Genomic DNA, 22,174 nt, shown 5'->3' on the forward strand with positions numbered 1-22,174 from the left:
TGCAGCTCCCTGCGACTCTGGGAAATGGAGGGTTAAATGACTTGCCCAGTGTCACAAAAAGCTGCAGTGTGAAAAATACATAAACAAAATATCTTTAATGACCTCACAATTAAAATTTTAATCAAAATGCAGCCCTAATTCTAACGTCTCTTTTCACTCTTTGAGCTACAACTTCACCTTCCTTCACCAACAGGTCCTCAATTTATCGCATAAAGTCAGAACTCCAGCCCCCAACCGTTTCCCATTGTTCAAATTGCCAGTCCCACTGTGCCTTCAAACTATGTGCTCTATAAGGCCAATACAAGCCCTGATGGTTAAGGATGTGATGGGGAGAAAAGTCTCTTGCAAATTTGCATAAAGTAACATAGTGAATGACGGCAGATAAAGACCTGTACGGTCCATCCAGTCTGCCCAACAAGTTTGATTTGTCCTTGCCTTTCAGGGCACAGACCGTAGAAGTCTGACCAGTACTGTTCTTGTACTAAGTTCTGAAGCTAACATCGAAGCCCCTTAACATTTACACTCCAGCCCATCCCTATCTATTCATAGTAGATGACGACAGAGAAAGACCTGCACTGTCCATCCAGTCTGCCTAGCACTAGCCCCGCCTCCCAACCACTAGCCCCGCCTCCCACCACCGGCTCTGGATATGTTTAGGAGACTGAGAGGCATATTTTCAAAGCACTTTGGGAGGCTAAGTTCCATAGGTTTCTATGGAACTTTGGGAGGCTAAGTGCTTTGAAAATGAGCCTCAGTGTGACTTTACTGGGGGCACATTTCAGAAACCATCTACCAAATGCCTCCTAATGTTTAATCCAAATCGCTCTCTTTTGCATTTTATTATGACCAAATCTACTCTTCCTCTTTTGAGACTTCACTAATTTATACTTACACCGTTTAACATTATGTAAATGTGATATCTGCATAGGACTTCGAGTTCATTAATAACTACTACTACTTCCAAAAGGTAAATCCAAGATACCAAGTCACACGCCCAGCAGCCATCCTCACGCTCATTCGGGGATCGGCCTCCCCTCCCTACGATCTGCCACTCTCACTCCTCCCCCGACCAAACTCATACCTGAGGTCGCCCACCAGCAATTCCACAGCTTTCTTTTTTTTTTCTCCGGTGCCTCGTGAAGCTACACAACAACCTCTACAACATTCCATTCCCGCTTGCCGGAAACAGGAAGTTGCGTCAAAACAGAGGGCCGCGAGCGGCTGAGCGGCGCACACTGAGCTAGGTCTTCTGAAACTACAGAAGCTGCTGCATTGATGTAGTTAATACTCCGTAAAAGTGTGGGAGGAGGCTAGCCATGTGGCTGCTTTACAAAATCTGTATGGGAGTTGGGAGATACTCTGTGAAGATGCGCTTTTTAAAAGCAACGGTCCGAAAACGATTACTACTGCTATAAATCACTTCTATAGCGCTACCAGTCGTACAGCGCTTTACAATTGAACATGAAGAAGACAGTCCCTGCTCAAAAGAGCTTACAATCTAAATCAGGACAAACAGACAGGACCAAAAAGGAGAAGGGAAGGGCAAACAGAAGGACACATAAGGATAGGATAAAAGTTACAAAAAAAAGATGCAAGCCGCTATCCATTGCGACAAAGTATGTTTGGTGACTGGTTGAGACAGATGCCGCTCCCGTAGACAAAGAAACAACTGAGGTGGGCGGCCTGGGCATGTGCCAGTTAAATGGTAAGTGCTGGACGTTGCTTAACATCAGTATGAGCCATAGGAGCCAACTTTTCAAAATTATTGGGGGTGCTAAGCCCAGTGGAAATAACCCCTCCCTGGACACATACAAGGAATTTACTCAATATTGGGGGTGCTCAAGCACCCACAGAGTAGAGAGCTGCACGGCTTCCGTCCCCGCGGGAATGGAGGCAGTTCCTGCGGGGTTCCCGCGGGGATGGAAGCAGTTCTGCGGGGTTCCCGCGGGGACGGAGGCAGTTCCTGCGGGGTTCCCGCGGGGATGGAACCAGTTCTGTGGGCTTCTCGTGGAAGTGTAAGCTGCACCTGCACCAGCCTCTCATCTACCGAATACCAATTTATTTGAGTGCTGTCTCTTCCTCCTCTTCTTCCTTGCTTTAACAGCATAAATGTGGAAAGTCTTCCATTAAGGAGGTGGTAGAGTCACAAATGATGACGGAATTCAAAAAGGTGTGGGATGAACACAGAGGATCTCTAATTAGAAAATGGAAGTTATATAAAAGCTAACCTTAAATGGCTGCATGTGTGTGGATATGTCAAGTGACACTTAGATGGCGACTCTGGCTGTGATGAACTAGAGCTGATACCTGGCAGACTTGTATGGTCTGTGTCTCATACATGGCAATCTGGTGTAGGATGGGCTGGAAAGGGCTTAGACAGCAACTTCAGTGGCTGGAACATAAGGACAGTGCTGGACAGACTTTTACGGTCTGTGTCCCACAAATGAGAACATGAATAGGCTGGAGTGGGCTTCGATGGCAACTCCAGCAGTTGGAACATAAGGATGGGGCCAGATAGACTCCTGTGGTCTTTGTTCCAGAAACACGAAAGAAAGACCATAATCAAGTATATAATATCACACTCGTTGATTTAATGATGAATTGATCATGAGTGTGACTATTGGGCAGAGTGGATGGACCGTTCAGGTCTATTTGTTGTCACTTACTATGTTACTGTTAATCCTCTTTGCTCCCAGGCTGGTGCACAGACCTCAGCTCTGACACAGGCACGAGAATCAGATGTCACCTGACCTACTGGCGCGTGCATGTGGTGTGAATGGACTCATCCTCAGCACACACTGCCAGTGAATCAGAGACAAATCTTACATGTGCGCACCAGAGTGTTCCAAGTTCCAACTTCTATTCCTTCCTTGCCTACAGTGCTGTGGCTCAAATCCAGAAAGGGAGCTGACTGGAACTTTCTTTTATGTACTATTAAATTTTTACGGGGATGGGTGGGGATGGGTTAAATTCTTGCGGGGACGGGTTGGAATGGTTTTAATTTTTGCGGGGATGGGTGGGGACGGGTAAGATTCCAGCGGGGATGGGTGGGGACGGGTAAGATTCCAGCAGGGACGGGCGGGGATGGGTAGGATTTCTGTCCCCATGCAACTCTCTACCACAGAGTCGACTCCTATGGTATGAGAAGGTGGGCGTGTAACCCGGTCCTGCTATCCCGGGTTAGACGGGGCTCGAGAGGCACCGCAGTCACGCACTCTGGTCCTCGTCAGCCTCATCTACTTAGGAACCACACGACACTCGGAAGATTGAAAGTAACTGGAACATTTATTTAATTGATGGTTTCATACAGTTCAGATGTAACTTTCAAGATGATCACAGCAATAGTACATTACTGGGTTAACACATGAGCACAACCTTCATGTCTGTCCTGCAGTCTAATAGGAGTCCAGAACAGATTCTGAAGTACTACTACTGATACTTATCATTTCTGTAGCGCTGCTAGATGTATGCAGCGCTGTACACTTGAACATGAAGAGACAGTCCCTGCTCGACAGAACTTACAATCTAATTAGGACAGACAAACAGGACAAATAAGAGATAAGGGAATATTAAAGTGAGGATGATAAAATGAGGGTTCTCATATATTTCCACCATTCATGATGTATTGTAAGCCACATTGAGCCTGCAAAGAGGTGGGAAAATGTGGGATACAAATGCAATAAATAAATACGTGAATAAGGATCAGGAGTTAAAAGCAGCATCAAAAAGGTGGGCTTTTAGCTTAGATTTGAAAATGGCCAGAGATGGAACTTATGGTCTTCAATCTGGCAGGGGTAAGATTCCAGACAGAAAAGAACTTTATAAGCATTTTCCCCTAATCAAAACACAGGTGGATGCTTTCTGTATCTTTAAATATAGATTTCCAAACTCCCATTAGTTCCTCTTCCAAATCACTTTCCCATAAGCACATAAACCAGCATAAGCTGTTTACCCCTTAAATATTTATACACAATAGACACTAGTCTTTTTAACTTCCCCAAAGCTAACTACAAGTACTTCAATACCATCAGGCTAGACTCAGTGTAACTGTCTTCTCCCTTCCGGCTGTCACCCCAAAGGTCTCACCTCAGCCAGGGGTAGACCACACTCCACCTCAGCACAAGCCCCTTTCTTTCCGAGCACTCTACCAAAACCCTCATCCACACCCTTGTCACCTCGCGTTTAGATTACTGCAATCTGCTTCTTGCTGGCCTCCCACTTAGTCACCTCTCCCCCCTCCAGTCGGTTCAAAACTCTGCTGCCCGTCTCGTCTTCCGCCAGAGTCGCTTTACTCATACTACTCCTCTCCTCAAGACCCTTCACTGGCTCCCTATCCGTTTTCGCATCCTGTTCAAACTTCTTCTACTAACCTATAAATGTACTCACTCTGCTGCTCCCCAGTATCTCTCCACACTCATCCTTCCCTACACCCCTTCCCGTGCACTCCGCTCCATGGATAAATCCTTCTTATCTGTTCCCTTCTCCACTACTGCCAACTCCAGACTTTGCGCCTTCTGTCTCGCTGCACCCTACGCCTGGAATAAACTTCCTGAGCCCCTACGTCTTTCCCCATCCTTGGCCACCTTTAAATCTAGACTGAAAGCCCACCTCTTTAACATTGCTTTTGACTCGTAACCACTCGCCTCCACCTACCCTCCTCTCTTCCTTCCCGTTCACATTAATTGATTTGGTTTGCTACTTTATTTTTTTTTTTGTCTATTAGATTGTAAGCTCTTTGAGCAGGGACTGTCTTTCTTCTATGTTTGTGCAGCGCTGCGTACGCCTTGTAGCGCTATAGAAATGCTAAATAGTAGTAGTAGACTCCCCAATCCGCCCAGTTTCTGTCTCGTCAAATGGCAGATGCAATCTAACAGATCACAGTCTATAACTTCAATCTGTGGGTTAATTGCAATGGGTAACCAAGGATCTAGTTACTCTGTCAAGAGGCAGAACCAGAGACAATTCTCTTCCCACAGGTTTCCTTTTTATAATCTCTGAGCTCCTCCTGGGTCCTCCAGTCACACCTCTAATGACCTGTTACCCGTGACTCACTCTATGGTGATTCTTAAACAACCATGGGTAACATCAGGATACTGGAAGTATTACGGATTGATTTAAATAAAATGGAGACAACCTTAGGAAGAAATTTTGGAAATTCAGCGATTCGTCTGTGCTGTTAAATGAGACTTTCATTTGAAAGGCTCATATTTAAGCGCAGAAAAACAGGCATCAGCGTGTGCTTTCACTTTTGGTCAGGCTTGTGCACACGCTTGGTTCTCTAGCAGTGCTTATCAGCAAAGGGTAAGAGCTTTGTACTTAATGTGCTGTGAACTTTATGTTAGAGCTGGATGTTGGGACAATTCCTCCTTTGGATGGGTGAGAGTTTTCCATGGGAGGGGAGAGGGTGGGAGGGACGGGGAGGGTTTGGGGTAGTGATCTGTTGGGAGAGGAGGGATTGGGAAAGGGGGTAGTGGTTAGGGTTGTTTGGTGGGGGGTTGGATAACAGACTTAATAAACCACGTTGAAAGCAGTATGACCGAGCTGCTTGGTGTTGGAATATGATAGAATGCTATTGGTTGTTGTAATGCCCGAAATATTTGCTGTTGACAAAAGTTTGTACTGTTTTCAATAAAAACTGTTGAAATATAAAAGTATTTTTCAGTCCGTTTGCGGGCATATGTTTGGTAATAACCTGCGACTTCATTCTTGTGATATTGTGTGTAAATTTTGGATAACTCTACACCCTCCATTTTTTTGTTACAGTGTTTTTCTCCCATCATGGGAGGTTTTTACACTGTGGTTGGATTTGGTTGGGGTAGAGGAGCCTATGATGATGAATTTGTTAAAGGGTTTAGCCATCAAGGAAGGCACCTTAAACTCGTGAATCTCCACTTGTTTATATATGTTCATTAGGAACTTATCTGCAATTCTGAAGTCCAAAGTTTATACAGATTGAACGGCAGCTTGTTAAGTGAAGTTTCTATTTTGTGGCTCTTGTAGCTCTATTGGAAAATTGTGATAGTATATTACTTACAATGTCAACACAATACGTAATAGAACATTTTAAGCAAAGAAGGACCATATAGATAGGTAAGAGAGTAAGAATTAGAAAGTCAGAGAGATGGTATCTCAGCTAGGGTAGGAGTGGATAAACATGTCCTGCTACAGTATATGCTGCCTGTGTCACTCTTTGTGCGAGTGAGACTAATAAGTTAGTTCTTCCATTAAAGGCCTGGTTGAAGAGCCAGGCTTTCACCTGCTTCCTGAAGTAGATAGTCTTTTGTTAAGCCGAGCCTTTCAGGCAGTGCATTCCAGAGTGTGGGGGCTACTCCAGAGAAGGCTTGCTTGTGGGTATCACATTGTGTAATGTCTTTTGGAGAGGGTGTGGTTAGTGATATCCTTGAGAGGACCTTAGTGTCCTTGGCAGTATGTAGAGGATCATCCTATTATTCAGGTACTCAGAGCCATTTCCTTTGAGGGCCTTGAAGATCAGACATATTTAAATTTAGCCCTGTATTGTACTAGTAACCAGTGAAGTTTTTGCAAAAATGATGTGATGTCACGTCGCTTGCAAACTAGCTCTCATTGCCTGCTTCTGGTCCTCTTTGACCCCTATCCAGAGCTAAATCCTCATTTTGTTTTTTTTCCTAGCCAAGGGTTTGCAGATATTAAAACAGGGACTCCTCTTTCTGGTCTCTTGGCAGGGTCTTGAAGACAACCAGAGACAAAACCAAGAACCCTGTTTTCCCACAGGCAACACTTTTTATTCTCCTAAACTTCACCCAGCTTGTCACTCAACTCCACTTCTGCACCATCTGGCTGCATTTTATTCTCTAAAACCTCCCCTTCGACTGGGCCTACCCCCACCCAGGGACCTCCCAGCCTCTCCCCCCAGTGACCTTCTAACAGGGGCTCTATTCTTTCAGTAAGCCCTAATAGGGGGTTTCACAAAGGATAATGTGGAGTATAAATGTCAAATTAATTAATGAGGTTAGTGGTTTATTGTTTGCAAAACCATTTGGACAAGAATCCGATTTTAGATGATTGTCAATATGGCTTTCGTTCCAAATATACTTGAAACATTGGTGATTTCAATCTGTGATGGTATAAGAGCAGGTATTGATTGTTAGTAACCCTTGATATATCCAGCATTTGATACGATTCATTATGATTTGTTAATACAAAGATTGGATGACTTAGGGATAGAGGGAAAAGTGGGTTTTTTTTTTTTTTTTTAAGCTGTAGAGCCTTCAGGGTTGAAAAGGAACAAGACATCTCTACTTGGATTAAGCTGGGATTCCTTAAGGCTCTGTGTTGTCCTCCAGTCCAGTTTAACCTATATATGGAGAAATTAGACCTTACCTGCTAATTTGCTTTCCTTTAATCCCTCCAACCTGCTGGAAGGCGAGCACAACCCATCAGTCCAATCCTGGGCCGGGCCGGAGGGATGCTAAGGAAGCTTTGTGTAGCTTGCTGGGAGGACTGGGGTTGAATTATAAAATCTACACAGGTGACATTAAATGTTCTTACCTGTTCCACATCGGATAAAACTTTGGAGCTACTGAACATTTGTTTACATTCTGGGTGTCAGTTTACAGATTGAAATTGAATGTCTCCAAAAGTCAGGTATTGGGGCTTTCTTATTCTTCAGTTGTTTCCTTTGAATTTTGTTATTGGGAATGATATTGTACCCATTGAACAAGCAGTAAAATATCTAGGTATGATTATGGATTCTACTTTATCTTTTCAATCGCATGTGAAGGGCCTGGTGAAAAAGGTTTTAAATTGAAGGTCCTGCGTAGATTAAAAGGGCTGCTCATTGATAAGAATTTTGGAATAGTATTACCGTCTCTGATAATTCCATTATTTGATTACTGCAATGTTTTGTTCTTGAGTTTACCAGCATATTTTTTTGAAACTGCTACAAGTGGCTCAGAATGTAATTCTTAGACTTATTATTGGGTTATCCAGGTTTGAACATCTCTTCAACATTGCAAAATCTACACTGGTTACGTTTGATTTTGTTTTTTGTTAGGGCTATTAATGGCAAGGTCCCCATTCCTCTTGCTACTGCATCTTGATCATTGAGGTCTGCTGGAAAGTTAGTGTTGCCAGGGCCCACTTACAAGCAAGGTGAAATTAGGCCTTACCTGCTCATTTTCTTTCCTCTAGACCGGTCAAGACGCATGGGTTATGCTTGCCTACCAGCAGAGGGAGACTGAGAACACTAACTTCCAACTATGTACATATAACCTATGCCCATCCCACAAAAGCCAGTATACACTTAGCAAAGCAGAGAAACCCCCTGCAACAGTAACGCTGAATCTAGAAACCCCTGTACCTGGAAAACCAATAGCCAACACCAACAGTGTGCTCAGACAGACGGAACGTCAAGCGCCCCGCTCTGTAAAGTATTATGGGCGAAGAAAACTCTCCGGCCCACTGAAAGTAAAGGAATAGTCATAGCAGAACACGGCTCAAATACTTCTGATACTAACAATATCTCTGCAAATCAATAGGGCAGACTCTTGACCGGTCTGGAGGGTCTAGAGGAAAGAAAATTAGCAGGTAAGGCCTAATTTCACCTTCCTCAGCGACCCTCCAGACCGGTCAAGACGCGTGGGAAGTACCAAAGCAGTAGAAACGTAAGGGTGGGACCCTCGAAAAGCAGAAGACAGCACAGCCGCTCCAAAACACACATCCTCTTTTGCCTGAACATCAATCCTATAATACTTCACAAAGGAATGAATGGACGACCATGCCGCTGCCTTACAAATATCGTGCAAAGGAACAAAACTACTCTCCGCCCAGGAAGCAGCAAACCCCCCCCCCCCCCCCCCCCCGAGTTGAATGTGTCTTAAGTAACGGGGGCACCGGTCGCCGCTTCAACAAATAAGCCGAGGCAATAGCCTCCTTCAACCACCTAGCCAGAGTCCCCTTGGAGGCCGCAGCACCTTTCTTGGGACCTCCAAACAAAACGAACAACCTATACGAAGCCCGGAATTCTCTTGTTCTGCTCAAATAGGACCGCAAGGCGCGCCGAACATCCAACTTAGCCAACCGACGCTAAGAGATATCCTCCGAACGATCCCCCAACACCGGTAACGAAATCACTTGATTCACATGGAACGCCGAAACCACAAAGGAGAGAAAAGGCTCCCTACAAGAAAAGGCTTGCAGCTCTGAAATTCTACGAGCGGAAGCAATGGCCACCAGAAAAACAGTTTTCAACGTAAGATCCTTACATGTGATGGACACCAATGGTTCAAACAGAGGACCCACCAAAGTCTCCAAGACCAAATTCAAATCCCAAGGCGGCAACATCGGACGATGGATGGGGCGGCCGAATCAACTTCACTGCCCTCAGGAACCGCCCTACGTCCGGAGAAGCTGCCAAGGAGACTCCTCGAATCTTACCTCTGAAACAAGACAAAGCGGAAACCTGCACCTTCAGGGAAGAAAGCGAGAGCCCCCTGTCCAAACCATCCTGCAAAAAACTCCAAAACCTCCATCACCGAAGCCCGCAAAGGGACAAAATTCCGTTCTTGACACCAATTCTCAAAGATGCACCACACCCGCACATAAGCCAACGACGTGGACTTCTTACGCGACCGCAACATCGTATCAATTACCCTGGCCGAGAAACCCTTCTTTATCAATCTGTGCCTTTCAAGAGCCAAGCCGTAAGCAAGAATGGAGAGGGGTCGGCCATCTCGATCGGCCCCTGCACCAGTCTCACCCGAGGCCCCAGGGGAAACGGATCCTGCACTAGCAAACGCATCAGGTCTCCGTACCATGGCCGACGAGGCCAATTGGGCGCTATCAGAATCACTAAGCCGGGATGACGACAGATCCGCTGCACCACACGACCACGGCGGAAACACTTAGAGAAACTGCTGAGTCGGCCATGGCAGTACCAACGCGTCGAGACCCTCGGCTCAAGCATCTCTTCGACGACTGAAGAACCGAGCGACCTGAGCATTGTTGGCCGACGCCATGAGATCCAACACCGGCCAACCCCACTGCAACACTATCCGCTCGAACACGGAGGTATGGAGAGCCCACTCTCCGGGATCCAACATGTGCCTGCTCAGATAATCCTTGCTCACATTGTCCACTCCTTCTACGTGGCCTGCCGAAAGAACCTGAAGATGAGCCTCTGCCCAGCCCTGCAACTCCGCCGCCTCTACAGCTAATCCTGGGCTCTTCGTCCCCCCGTGCCGATTTACATAAGCGACAGCCGTGGCATTGTCTGAAAGAACTCTGACCGCCTTGCCCTCTAGCAGACTCTGGAAGGACCGAAGAGCCAACCGAATTGCTCGAGTCTCCAGGTGGTTGATGGACCATGACGCTTCTTCCGACGTCCAGTGCCCTTGGGCCACCTGCCCTAGACAATGTGCCCCCCAGCCTAACAGACTCGCATCCGTTGTCAGTACCACCCAATTTGGCACCTCTAACGGCATATCCCTCGCTAGATTCGGAGTGTGGAGCCCCCAGCGGAGGCTGCGCCGAACAATCTCCGTAAGCGCTAGCCTCTCCTCCAAACACTGGGACTGAAGGGACCAACGAGTCAACGCCGCACCCTGCAACTGTCTCATGTGGGCCCTGGCCCAAGGTAGTACCTCTATAGACACAGCCATCAGACCTAACACCTGAAGATACTCCCGGCGCTGCAGGCGCCCTCTGAGCTCGGAGCTGACAGATCTGAACCTGCAGTTTGGAAATGCGAGCAGCTGTCAAAAACACCCGGCCTCTCGTGTCGAAACGGACTCCCAGATATTCTAGAGACTGTGACAGAACTAGGTGACTCTTGGCCAGATTGACAACCCAACCCAGCGATTGCAAAAAGGTCACCACCCGGGCAGTAGCCTCCTCGCTCTCCGACTGTTTTGGCTCAAATTAAGCAGTCGAGATACGGATGAACCGACCAGACAGTGTCTCGCACTGCCCTTACCTTGCACCTTGAGTGACAGGGAGAGACGAGAAAGAAATCAGAGGACCGTCGAAATCAAGCGCGTACCCGTCTTGCACTATCTGCAGCACCCACTGGTCTGACGTGATTTGGGCCCACCTCTGGTAAAAAGCGTAAATGAGCCCCCACGCGAACCAGAGGCTGGACCCCCAAACCATCATTGCGACACACAGGACGTGCCGGCCGCTCCCGAAGAGGCATCTTGCCCCCCCCCCCCGGTGGCCACCACGAAAGGACTGGGTTCTCTGAAAAAAACGACCCCTGCTCCCAACTTTGTCAAATCCTGCACTAAGGCAGCTCTATCAACCTGCGGAGTATCTAGCAGCCGCTCAGCCCAGTGGAAACATGCTCGAGCCACCAGACCTCCACAAACCAATGCTTGCAAAGCCAGCGCCGATAAATCAAAACTTCGCTTCAGAAATGTCTCCAATTTCCTGTCCTGAGGGTCCCGCAAGGCAGCCCCTCCATCCACAGGAATTGCCGTAGCCTTAGTCACCACCGTCACTACGACATCCACGGTCGGAGGCTTTAAAGAATCTCTATCCTCCTGTGGAAGGGGATAGAGCTTAGCCATGGCCCGTGCCACTCTACACGGCGCCTCCGGCGAGAGCCATTCCTGCGTTACCATCTAAGGCCCGCATTCATAGGAAACGTACGAGAAACCCTTCTGATCCCCTTAACGAGCGGGTCCTGGTTTTCGGATGGAGCTGGATCAAATTGGAGCGTAGCAGACACCTGCTCAATAAAATCCGCCAACTCCTTCCTGTGAAAAATGCGGACCACCGAAGAGTCCTCCCCGGGCACTGTCTATCTGGCCCAGACAAGGACCCCTCCCTCCTCTTCCAGGGGACTAAAGTCGCCCTCTGACTCCGGAAAAAAACAGTCCAAGTCCTCCGCCTCTTAGCGCTCGTGCCCCCCATCCCCAGACTAAGGGGCTCCGTGCACGACGGTCCCACCTGCCAGGCCTGAAATAAGGACCAAATTCCAGGGGGAAACCCATCCTTCCCGAAACGTCCCCTCCAGAAACACCAGCCACCGGGCTGCCCTGAGGTCCTCCGACTAAGTCAGGGACTCTCAGGGCCGAATCCAAGCCCGCCAAAATCGGGACCGCCACTGAACCGCTAGCTGGAGCCCCTGCAACCTCCTGCAAGGCCGGCGCGGGAAGCTCTGCCGCTGAGCGGACAGCCTTCGGTTCCCCACAGAAGCGGCAGGAACCGCCAATCGCGTCGACCCCCCCCGACGTGCGCAAAAACGACAGCGGAGCGGCTTTCGCGGACATCCTCGATCAAAGGCAAAGGGAACTCACCCAAAACAAGCCACTCACAGCTCACCTAGAACGGCTGACCAGCTCCGGCACTCCGGAGTGCAGCTGCACAGCTCTCCACACCGTCTGGGTTTTTTTTTTTTAAACTTTATTGCAGCACAATTTGAGCCCTGCTGCTGCTATCAAATCCCTGGCACTCAATGCTGCAATATAAGAACTGCAGCCGAGGCAGAAAGCTGCCCAAACGGGAGAGCCAGCTAGGGGGAGGGACCCGGCCACCCGGGTGTGACACCCCAAAGGGGACAATGGCAGGCCCCACCGGATCCACCAAGCCCCAGCACAGAGTAGTCCAGGCACAGGGGGATGCTTCTCAGAAACGATCAATAGACCAACCTAAAACTCTCAATTGCTCCCCGACTCCTACCAGACCGGACAAGCTGCATAGGCTGCCTGTCTACCCTCTGCTGAGACTGAGAAAATACTGGTTTTTGTGGGATGGGCACAGGTTATATGTACATAGTTTGAAGTTAGTGTTCTCAGTCTCCCTCTGCTGGTAGGCGAGCATAACCCACACGTCTTGACCGGTCTGGAGGGTCACTGAGGAAGTTGCTGCTTTTGAAGATATTAGATCCAAAATTTTTTTTATTTTGAAGGTGCACACTTGTGGAATGGTTTACCAGAACTACACTTGATGAAAAATTGCTTTTTGTAATTGTTTGATAGCAAGGGAACTTCGATGTGTGATAAGCCAGGGACTGTTTTGTGCATATTTCACAAATTTGTATATATGTGACCCTGGTTCTAGCAGGAAATATTTGACGTTATCCAGGATTATAGGAATGTTATAATATATGCACCCATGGAGCAGCTCAGGCCATATCCAGTTCCAAAATGCCAGTAGCCAGTTGCCCCTAGTAGTCTTATGAGCTCACTGCAGGAAATTGCAACCACCATTTTTAGAGCACAGGGGGCAGGAAGAATGCTGTATGTTCATGCCCCAAACAGCATCAGGGCCTGTACAAGGGAGGCAGGGCTAGGTTCAGTACCAAATCCAAAATTCAGGCAGCCTCTACAGCAAGGAAGTAGGAGGTAATAGCCACATGCTTGAAAGACATTTTTTACTAAAGCATTTGAAAATGCCCACCTCAAAGGCTACCTTCAATAAAATGTTAGAAGGTTGGCTGGTGGGGTAGATGTCATTGACAGACTGATCAGAAGCATTGCAGTCTCAGAGGGGAAGACAGTGGTGGCTCTCCTGCAGCTTATTTGGATCCAACATGGGCCAAACTTAAAAGTAAAAGAAAAACTGTTCTACTACATACTTTTCTTGAAGCCAGTACCTCTAACTTGCTTAGAACTTGACTGTTAGGCACCTAGGGATGGAGATGGCACAAGTCCTGTTCAGTTAGGACTTGCTAGTAGTTGGTCCACACCAGCTTTGAGACATAAACCAAGTCTATGCCACTAAGGAGCTACTAGAATTACAGTTCCATGACAAGATTCTTCACTAGCAGGATTGATGGAGAAAAATGGAAGGCCCTGGGGCTATGGTCGTGCTAAAGGAGCTACCTCGAACTGGAGAAAGTATTTCTTCACTCAATGTGTAATTAAACTCTGGTATTCATTGGACAAGAATATGGCAAAGAAGAATCATTAATATGGACTTGCATAAACAGCATACAACTTGTTTTACTGTCCTAGGATCTTGCAAACTGGATTGGCCACTACTGGAAACAGGATTCTGGGCTTGAACCTCTGTCCGACTATGGCAACACGTATGTAACCTTATGAGCAAAAACAAAAAACCTTTTAACTGATAAAATGAAATCGTATATATCAGGAGATGAGGATTAGGGGAGATGTTTAAAATACATAAAATAGAGTAAAGTAAGGGCCTTTGTCATATTTATGCCCAAAAAGATGGAACTTTGTAACTTGGACATGCAAAGTCTAGAAATGTACTCAACAGAGGCATTTAAGGAGATGACTTGCCTTTTATCCCATTAATTGCTGTCCCACCTCTCCCCCTGAATATAAAACCAGCAAGGGATACCAACCTCTGACAGTTTCAGGAAGTATGGAGTGTCATGGTACAATCTTTAAGGACAATAGTTCTCCATGTAGAGTTGAATAACCTAATGGTTAGTGCAGTGGGCGGAAAGAGGGGTAACCAGGTTCAAATACTTTTTTTTTTCAGCTGAAGTGGGATTTGGACCGGCAACTCCAGGTTCTCAGCCCATTATAACCATTAGGCTACCAATCTCTGCATGGATGGCTGTGGCCATTTTGACATATGTTCAAATTATGAACAGAGAAAAAACGGATATGACCTATTGTATCAGTGTTGAACATTTCAGTTTATAAAATGCATCTTCATGCTGGACATCAGCACACTGTCCATTTCTCATTTTAGAGCAGATTGTAGACCACTGTTCTAAAATACTGATAATCATGTAACCTCCATATTTTTTTTTGTTACGTTTGTACCCCGCCCTTTCCCACTCATGGAGGAGTTAGTCATGTTGCTGAGAGTACGTGAGATGTGCAGCTCTTGAATATAGAGATTACCAAATTAAAATATCTAGACTCAAGTCAGTTAAAGTTATGGTCTTTATTAGAAGGCCATGCACTGCCTTCAATACAGTACTTCAAACCACTGTACATTTACTTTCAGTGAAAACACTGGCTGCATTTTCTAGTACAAAAACTAAAAATAGTTCAGGAATGTTGAGAAATCCAACTTAAATAGTGAAAAAGTGCACCATAATTACTGCTGCACTGCAGTCATTTCTGCGTTTCCATATACGCTTTTCTTAAATAACTATCTTCCTGGTAACACAATATAAAGAGCAATTATGAAAAAAACATTTACATTTATGTCTAACATTACTGGGGATATCCTGTTGGCATTGGATAGCCCATCATTGGAGTACTGGTAGCAGCAGCAGGAGGAGGAGGAGGAGCAGTAGCAGTTGTAGCAGCAGCAGGATATGTATACTGCTGTTGGGCCATACCATTCATCATACTTCCATATTGTTGGCTTGCATCATAACCATTCTGATAGGATGTTTGATTTCCAGACCTGTAAGTGGACTGCATGCCTGCTGTACCGTAGTTTCCATAGGCATTGCCATTACTATAGTTGTGAGTATTGTAAGCACCATTCTGAGTTTTTGAACCAAAGCCTCTGTCATAATTTTCCCTGTCTCTAAGACCGCCACCAAACCTCTTGCCTGTAGAGTATCTGTCACGACGGTCATCCTTCATGCCTCTACCCCTGAATCGACCTACAAAAAATAAAAAGGAGAACTCGAGTACAGACTTCTGAACCAGCTATAGAATATACTGTTAAACTTAAAGCACTGCTATGTCCTCTCAGACTGGCCCTCAGCCCTCTCACCCCCCCCCCCCCCCCCCAAGAGAAAACATTAGGTCCAAAAAAAGAAAAAATCTGAATGGTGATTAGAAAAATTACTACAGGACTATGTTGATGAAAAAAGCTTCAAGATACCTCCTTGTAAGTTCATGCATTTTTCTGCTCTTCCCAGCTCAAGGGTTAACAGAGCTTGATCTACTGCCACCACCTTCATACCACCTAGCCAAGCCAAGTCTTTACCCACTCCACAAATTGAGATATCACAGCAGCCACCCTACATGGTCTTCAATCACATTAGACCATCCTAGGACCAACTTGCCTCCTTCACAGCACTCCCTGCTCACAGCAGCATACAAACCTCAATAGCAGCTATTATGTCCCACCCTGTTCCCAGCTATCAGGTCAACCCCACTCCCATAAACCTTATGTAAGGGAAATGTGCAACAAAAGCTATTTAAAGCCAGTCTCCACCAGTTCCAATTAGTGAACTGATAAAACTATCAGCCACACTGACTAAAGCTTTCTGTGCTGCATATCAAATTTCAGCTAACAGCTTTTTACAAAGGATATACAGGCTGTGCAATTTAATTTCACACTGCATATACACTGACCCCATTAACATTAAGTTCTTACTTACCTCTATCTTCAATCAGCTGCAGCAGTTTTGGGTTGATTGCCTGGTTAGCTTCCCGAAGCACAGAGATGAGGTCGCTTACTTGTTTTACATTGTTAGGAGTAAAGAAGGTATAAGCTGTACCCGTTTTGCTACTACGGGCAGTTCTTCCAATTCGATGGATATAGTCCTCTGAGGAATTAGGGTAGTCATAATTGATGACAAATTTCACATCTTCCACATCTGTAAAATTGTTGCAGTGTGGCAAAAAGCCATGTACAATGTTTTGCACACCACAACAGCCAGACCAGAAACATAAGTTAGAAATAAGTATTTCCAAGAAGCGTAAGGGCTGCAAAGAAGATGATTAATTGCTCTTCCTATATTCCGTAGAAGCAGATAATGCAGTCAGGTACCCATCTTCACCCACCCTGTGATTTTAAACCTTACCATAAGAAGTTTGAATTCCCAGTCATCAAGTTTCCCTACAGATAAGTCAAGTGACATCTGAATGCTTCTCTGCAGTCGGGCCACGAAAGCTCTCAGCAGCCTCTTCATGTGCTCATTTGAGGACCAAAATGGACAAGGTCCTTCCTATACACACTCATTAGAAGCAAAAAAAAATTTAGGCCACACTGCTCGTCTTGCCAAGACCTTACAACCGCAGCTGCAAGAAAAACATACCTATCCCTTAAAGCCATCGAGATGTTTTTATGCACTGAGTCTTGTCTAGGCAAGCGCTTCCAAGAAGCCAGGGTTCACTTGAATGTGTCTCAATCTGGCAGGTCTCGACATGACGACTATTGTACAAGGTGAGGGAGGAACTTGAACTTGTCAGACATGTATGGAGGTCGCTGCTTTCCTGCCCCACTTGCTACAAGAAGGGCAGAAGGTTCTTTACCCTTCTATAACTCATGTGCCAGTACTCACCAATTTGTACAAGGCTTAGTACATTTTAAAAGCTGATCTCTCCTTTTCGAACTTGGGAAAAATGAAACTAATGTTTGGCTTAATTTTCTTCATTTCAGCAAACTCACTGAAACGCAAAATCCACAGATCACAGCACACGATGTACACAGGTAGCAACAGCGCTGTACCATGGCAACATGCAAAACATGGGACAAGGAAAGAATCAGGGCAAAGCGCATTCTTATCTGAGAGAACAGTTTCAAGGTAGTGATTTTTAAAAACTCTGCCTTTGGAAGATTACTGGCACACAATGTTCACAGCTTTTCACCTCTCTATTTGACTGGAAGCAGCCAGCCGATCATATCCACTAGTCCTCCATCCCCCTCGAGTCCTCGGATTGTCATGCCTAGGCCTTGCCACAAAGACTGCACCTTTATGTGAGAAAACTCAGAAAATGTAGAGGTTAAAGAAAGCAGTAAACTTTCTTTAAAAATGTTTAAATAGAAGAAAAACTTCAGGATTTAGAAGGCGCATACTAACCTAACCCTCTTGATGCGACATCTGTGGCAATCAGGATAGGAGCTTTACCATGTTTGAATTCTGCAAGAAATAAAAGAATTTTAGTGGTTCTGTTCAATTGTTTTGCAAGAAGAAAAACAAAATCAAGATAGTTTAATTACCGCTCAGAACCCAGTCCCGTTCCTGCTGACTCTTGTCTCCATGAATACCCATGGCTGGCCACCTGAAACAAAGAATAGTATGACATGAGTGTCCAATGGGCAGCCTGTTTGGTTTAATGTCAGCATGAACAGTAAACAAGTTGCACTGTGGTTTGCATTGTTAGAAGTCTTACTGTATTAATTTAATATACCCCAAGAATTAGGAATCCGATGTATGACCAGTTAGCTAAGAAAAAAATACTGAACAGGAAGCTAATATATGCTGTATACAATTTATGTACTATATTTACCCATCTCTTCTCATCCGTCGTGTAAGATCGTCACATCGCCGTTTGGTTTCTACAAAGACAATGGTTTTGTTTTCTTTTTCACTCATAATTTCTTCCATTAATCGAAGCAGCCTGAAAACAAAACTTGATAGTTAAGACACTGAAAACTGTATAGCATTGTATTACATACTATGAAAGCTACAGTATTAGAAACCTTCCAAGCTCTCTCCTAGCATACAAAACAGGTTGAATAAAGCATCACACTGACACTCCTAAAATGTGTTAGCTTTCTCCCACAAGCTAAAGTTTCCTAATATAAACTACCAGAATTTTATCATTACAAGTATATTCAATGCAACTTACTTATCATCCTTCTCGCCGTCCTGACATACATCCACAATCTGAAGAATGTTGTGGTTTGCACTCAGCTCTAATGCACCAATGTTGATATGAACATAATCCTTTAGAAAGTCTTCAGCAAGCTGTCTCACTTCTTTGGGCCATGTTGCACTCCACATCAAAGTCTGTCTGTCAGGCTGGAAAAACAATACACTGTTTCCTTGGATCCTTTTAATGAGGCCTCAACTATATTCATTCTGTACAGTACCACCTTATGTCCTTTGGTGCAAACACACCACTATGGGGCTCATTTTCAAAGCACTTAGACTTAAAGTTCCATACTAAGTGCTTTGAAAATAAGCCTCCATATCTTAGCTTAACTATACCATATTAAAGCTTCACTATAATTAAACACTACAAAGCAGTGATTGCAAAATCCAGGCTCATGTCATGACCTAGGTTAGTTTATTCAGTCAGATATCAGTACTTCTACAGTATTTTGAAAGCCAGGTCTGTTCGGAAACTACTTCGAGGTTCTATAGCATAGACACTCACTCTGATCTGGTCCACAATTTTTCTTATTTGAGGTTCAAAACCCATATCAAGCATTCTATCAGCTTCATCGAGCACAAGGTATGTACATCTTCTAAGATTGGTCTTTCCAGCTTCTAAAAAGTCAATCAGTCGTCCAGGAGTTGCAATACAGATTTCAACACCTACAATGAAAATTCATAGTTTGTAAGGACAATACTTAACTACCCTCCTCACCACATACCCATGCCAATACTAAGCTACCCTCCCCCACCACATAACCATGCAGGGAAATCATTTTACCTCTTTCTAGATCACGAATTTGTGGTCCCTTTGGAGCACCTCCATAAATGCAGGTTGACTTCAGACGGCATGCCCTACCATAATCACCTGCCACTTGCTGAACCTGTTGAGCCAATTCTCGAGTTGGTGCCAGTACCAATACCTGCAAAAAGCAATACAGCACCACCACTGAAACATATCCGTTAATCTTTTCAAGTTATGAACATATCATACTTAAAATATTAATACTTACAATTGGTCCATCACCTCGTTCCAGAAATGGCTGATGGTTTATATGGACTATACCAGGCAACAAATACTAGTTTGGGGGGAGGGAAAAAAAAAAAGGTGAATGAGTGAATTTTTTTTGTTCTCCTTGCTTATGCAATTCCTCTATCAAGAAAAAGTAGAAACAAGTGAACAAGCTGTCCAGGCCTGACAGCCTATTTTTGATTTCTACTGAATGATATAGCTATTAATAGAGCACTTTAGGCTCAATTTAAGTAACTATTAGTCCAAACACCACCAGTAATAAATTGATAAAAGATCTATTGCAATTCTACTACACTTATAACAAAGCATAACATACACGTTCTACAAATTTTTAATATCCTCAAGAAGTCAAATTCTATGATTTGCTCAAATGCTTAAGAGCAATTAAGAGTTAGTGAAAAAGTATATAATTCAAGTTAGAAGAAAAACAAAACTGTTCACTTACAGAAAGTGTTTTTCCTGATCCAGTTTGTGCTACTCCAACCATATCCAATCCGCTTAAAGCAACTGGCCAACCTTGTGCCTGAATAGCTGTTGGCTCAGTGAAATTCTGGCCTTTTATTACATCCATGAGGCTAACTGTTAAAAGTATAAAAAGAAAAGTGTTACTTAACATAATACAGTTAAATAGAACTTGTACTTAATACAGTTAAATAGAATTTGTTTAAACAATGTAAGACTATGCTTACCTGGAAAATTTGCTTCATAGAAATTCATAACTGGTTTAGGGCAGTTATGACCCCTTACTGTTATCTCCTTGCTTCTTCTGTATTGCTCCACTTCTTGCTAATTGTTTTAAGCAAAGAAATATCATTAACATTTATACAGAACAAAAAAGTACTTCATTTAGTGGCTGATTCGTCTTACTTATCAAAGCGCAAGAACAGTAAGAGATTTTTCAAGAACAGAACAAGCTAGATTATGCATATGAACTACCTGGAGTTCCAAGGCTGTAAGTAGAACTATAGCATCAATTACAATGCAGATTACCACATTTGCACGTCACAGTAGGCCAATTTGTTCTAACTGTCCAGGACACCCAGATATTAAAATTACTCAAGTTACAACCCACACAGCCAAGTAGAAAGGGATCATTACTATGTAATTAATTCCTAAAATTCTCCTCAAAACTTACCGGGGTGAGCCTGGTTACATTGGGATGCTCCTGGTAAAAATTTTTCTCAAATTTGGGCAGCTCATTCAAGTTCCAAATTTTCTTCACAAGTCTCTCACCAGGGTTTCCAAACTTCTTTCCAGGTGGGGGTCCTCCCCTACTACCCCCAAAGCGAGGACCACCAAACCTGAAGACAAAAAAAAAAAAACAGAACACAAGTGACTACTAGATCCCAAACACCGAGTCAAATAGTAATGCCCACCCGGTTTTTATTTACAGTCGTTATCTTTGAGCCACTATAAATCCAACGAGCTTATCAAGAAAAACGCTTCCTGTTCCCACCCCCCCCCCCCAAAAAAAAAAAAAACAGGAAAAAACCCCGCAGCTATCTTACTTGTTAAGCACAAAGATGGAGAGAACAGACGCGAGGCTTTGTTCCGAGAAAGAATACGGATCCCCCCCTTTGTGTTGGAAATAAAGATAACGTAGAGACCAAAAAGATTAGAAACCACAACAGAACGAAACTGAATCAGCCTCCTCCTCCCCCCCCCCCCCCCCTTTGATTCTCGGAAGAAGGCGGCTCGCGCGGCGCTTCCTGGTAACGCTGACGACAATGTTTTTTTTTTTCTCTCTTCCCCTCCCCCACCCCCCATTTCCGATTGCGCCACGTTTTTTCCAGTTGCCATTTTCTGGCTAGCGGCTCGAGACAAAGGGCGCGCGCAGCCGGCATTTTGTGTGCAGCTCCCCCAGCGGCCACCGCATGGCGCCCGGACCAACAGCACCGGCATCCATTTTACACACCGGCAAAAAAAAAAAAAAAGAAGAAAAAGCAACACCATAATCCCCTCAGACAAAAGATAAGCGCAGCGACCCTACGATGCACCTTTTGCCCCTCCACCGACCGCACGTTTTAACCGCCACGCGATCCACTTCCAGAACAGACGCCACCACATATATTTTTTTCTAATAAATTAAGTCAACCATTTTACTACACGGCTTTCATCACACTCCGTACAGGCAAAGCCAAGGAACCGGATTAAACCCAAAATTTTTTGGTTTGCTTGAACGGGTGGCGTAGAAGCCGCCGCTACGAAGATTCCGCTCGACAAACGGTAAAAAAAAACAAAACAAAAAAAAAACAATCCAAGTCTATTAAGGATGATCGCACTTACCCTCGGTCTCTACCACGGTCTCTGTCGTTTCCATATCCAGGCATGGTTTGAAAAAAAAAGCAAACACTTAAACGTACGTTACTCGAGATAAAAGGGAAAAAAAAAAAACCCAAATACAATAAATTAAAAAAAAAAGGACCGTCACTGGTGAGAAACTGGAACTCGTTGAGCGGGGGATAAGGGGAGAGATGCGCGCACCTCGGAGACCGGCTTTATAGAGAAAGAAGCCGGGTCCGCGCCTAGGGGATGAAGAGAACGCTGCACTGACGTCATCCGTATCCATCCGCTTCAAGTACCGGTCGGACGGGCGGGGCTAGGGTTAGGCTTTGTTATTGTTTGTTTAACAAAGGCGATTTCTCGTCCGTGTTCCTAGCTGACCG

The 22,174-nt window shown here is 45.0% G+C and overlaps 2 protein-coding genes across 2 annotated transcripts in view; both read right to left on the minus strand.

Moving 5' to 3' along the window:
* Nucleotides 1-1,165, minus strand: part of LOC115473460 (probable ATP-dependent RNA helicase DDX5) — a 39,369-nt gene extending 38,204 nt beyond the window's left edge. Inside the window, exon 1 of the mRNA XM_030208431.1 lies at nucleotides 1,082-1,165. The gene's annotated coding sequence lies outside the window, so the exon portion shown is untranslated. The remainder of the gene's footprint in view (nucleotides 1-1,081) is intronic.
* A 13,663-nt stretch (nucleotides 1,166-14,828) lies between these two features.
* On the minus strand, nucleotides 14,829-22,018 carry LOC115473459 (probable ATP-dependent RNA helicase DDX5). The gene is made up of 13 exons (XM_030208430.1): nucleotides 21,795-22,018; nucleotides 20,644-20,809; nucleotides 20,198-20,294; nucleotides 19,954-20,087; nucleotides 19,489-19,554; nucleotides 19,257-19,398; nucleotides 18,978-19,138; nucleotides 18,447-18,619; nucleotides 18,105-18,215; nucleotides 17,815-17,876; nucleotides 17,675-17,734; nucleotides 16,250-16,468; nucleotides 14,829-15,523 (listed from the first exon to the last, which is right to left on the minus strand). Exons 1-13 carry the CDS (start codon nucleotides 21,836-21,838, stop codon nucleotides 15,123-15,125), a joined length of 1,836 nt encoding a protein of 611 aa, XP_030064290.1. The 5' UTR covers nucleotides 21,839-22,018; the 3' UTR covers nucleotides 14,829-15,122.
* Between the last annotated feature and the right edge of the window lie 156 nt (nucleotides 22,019-22,174).

This window comes from Microcaecilia unicolor, chromosome 6 (assembly GCF_901765095.1).
Source record: "Microcaecilia unicolor chromosome 6, aMicUni1.1, whole genome shotgun sequence".
NCBI lineage: Eukaryota > Metazoa > Chordata > Amphibia > Gymnophiona > Siphonopidae > Microcaecilia > Microcaecilia unicolor.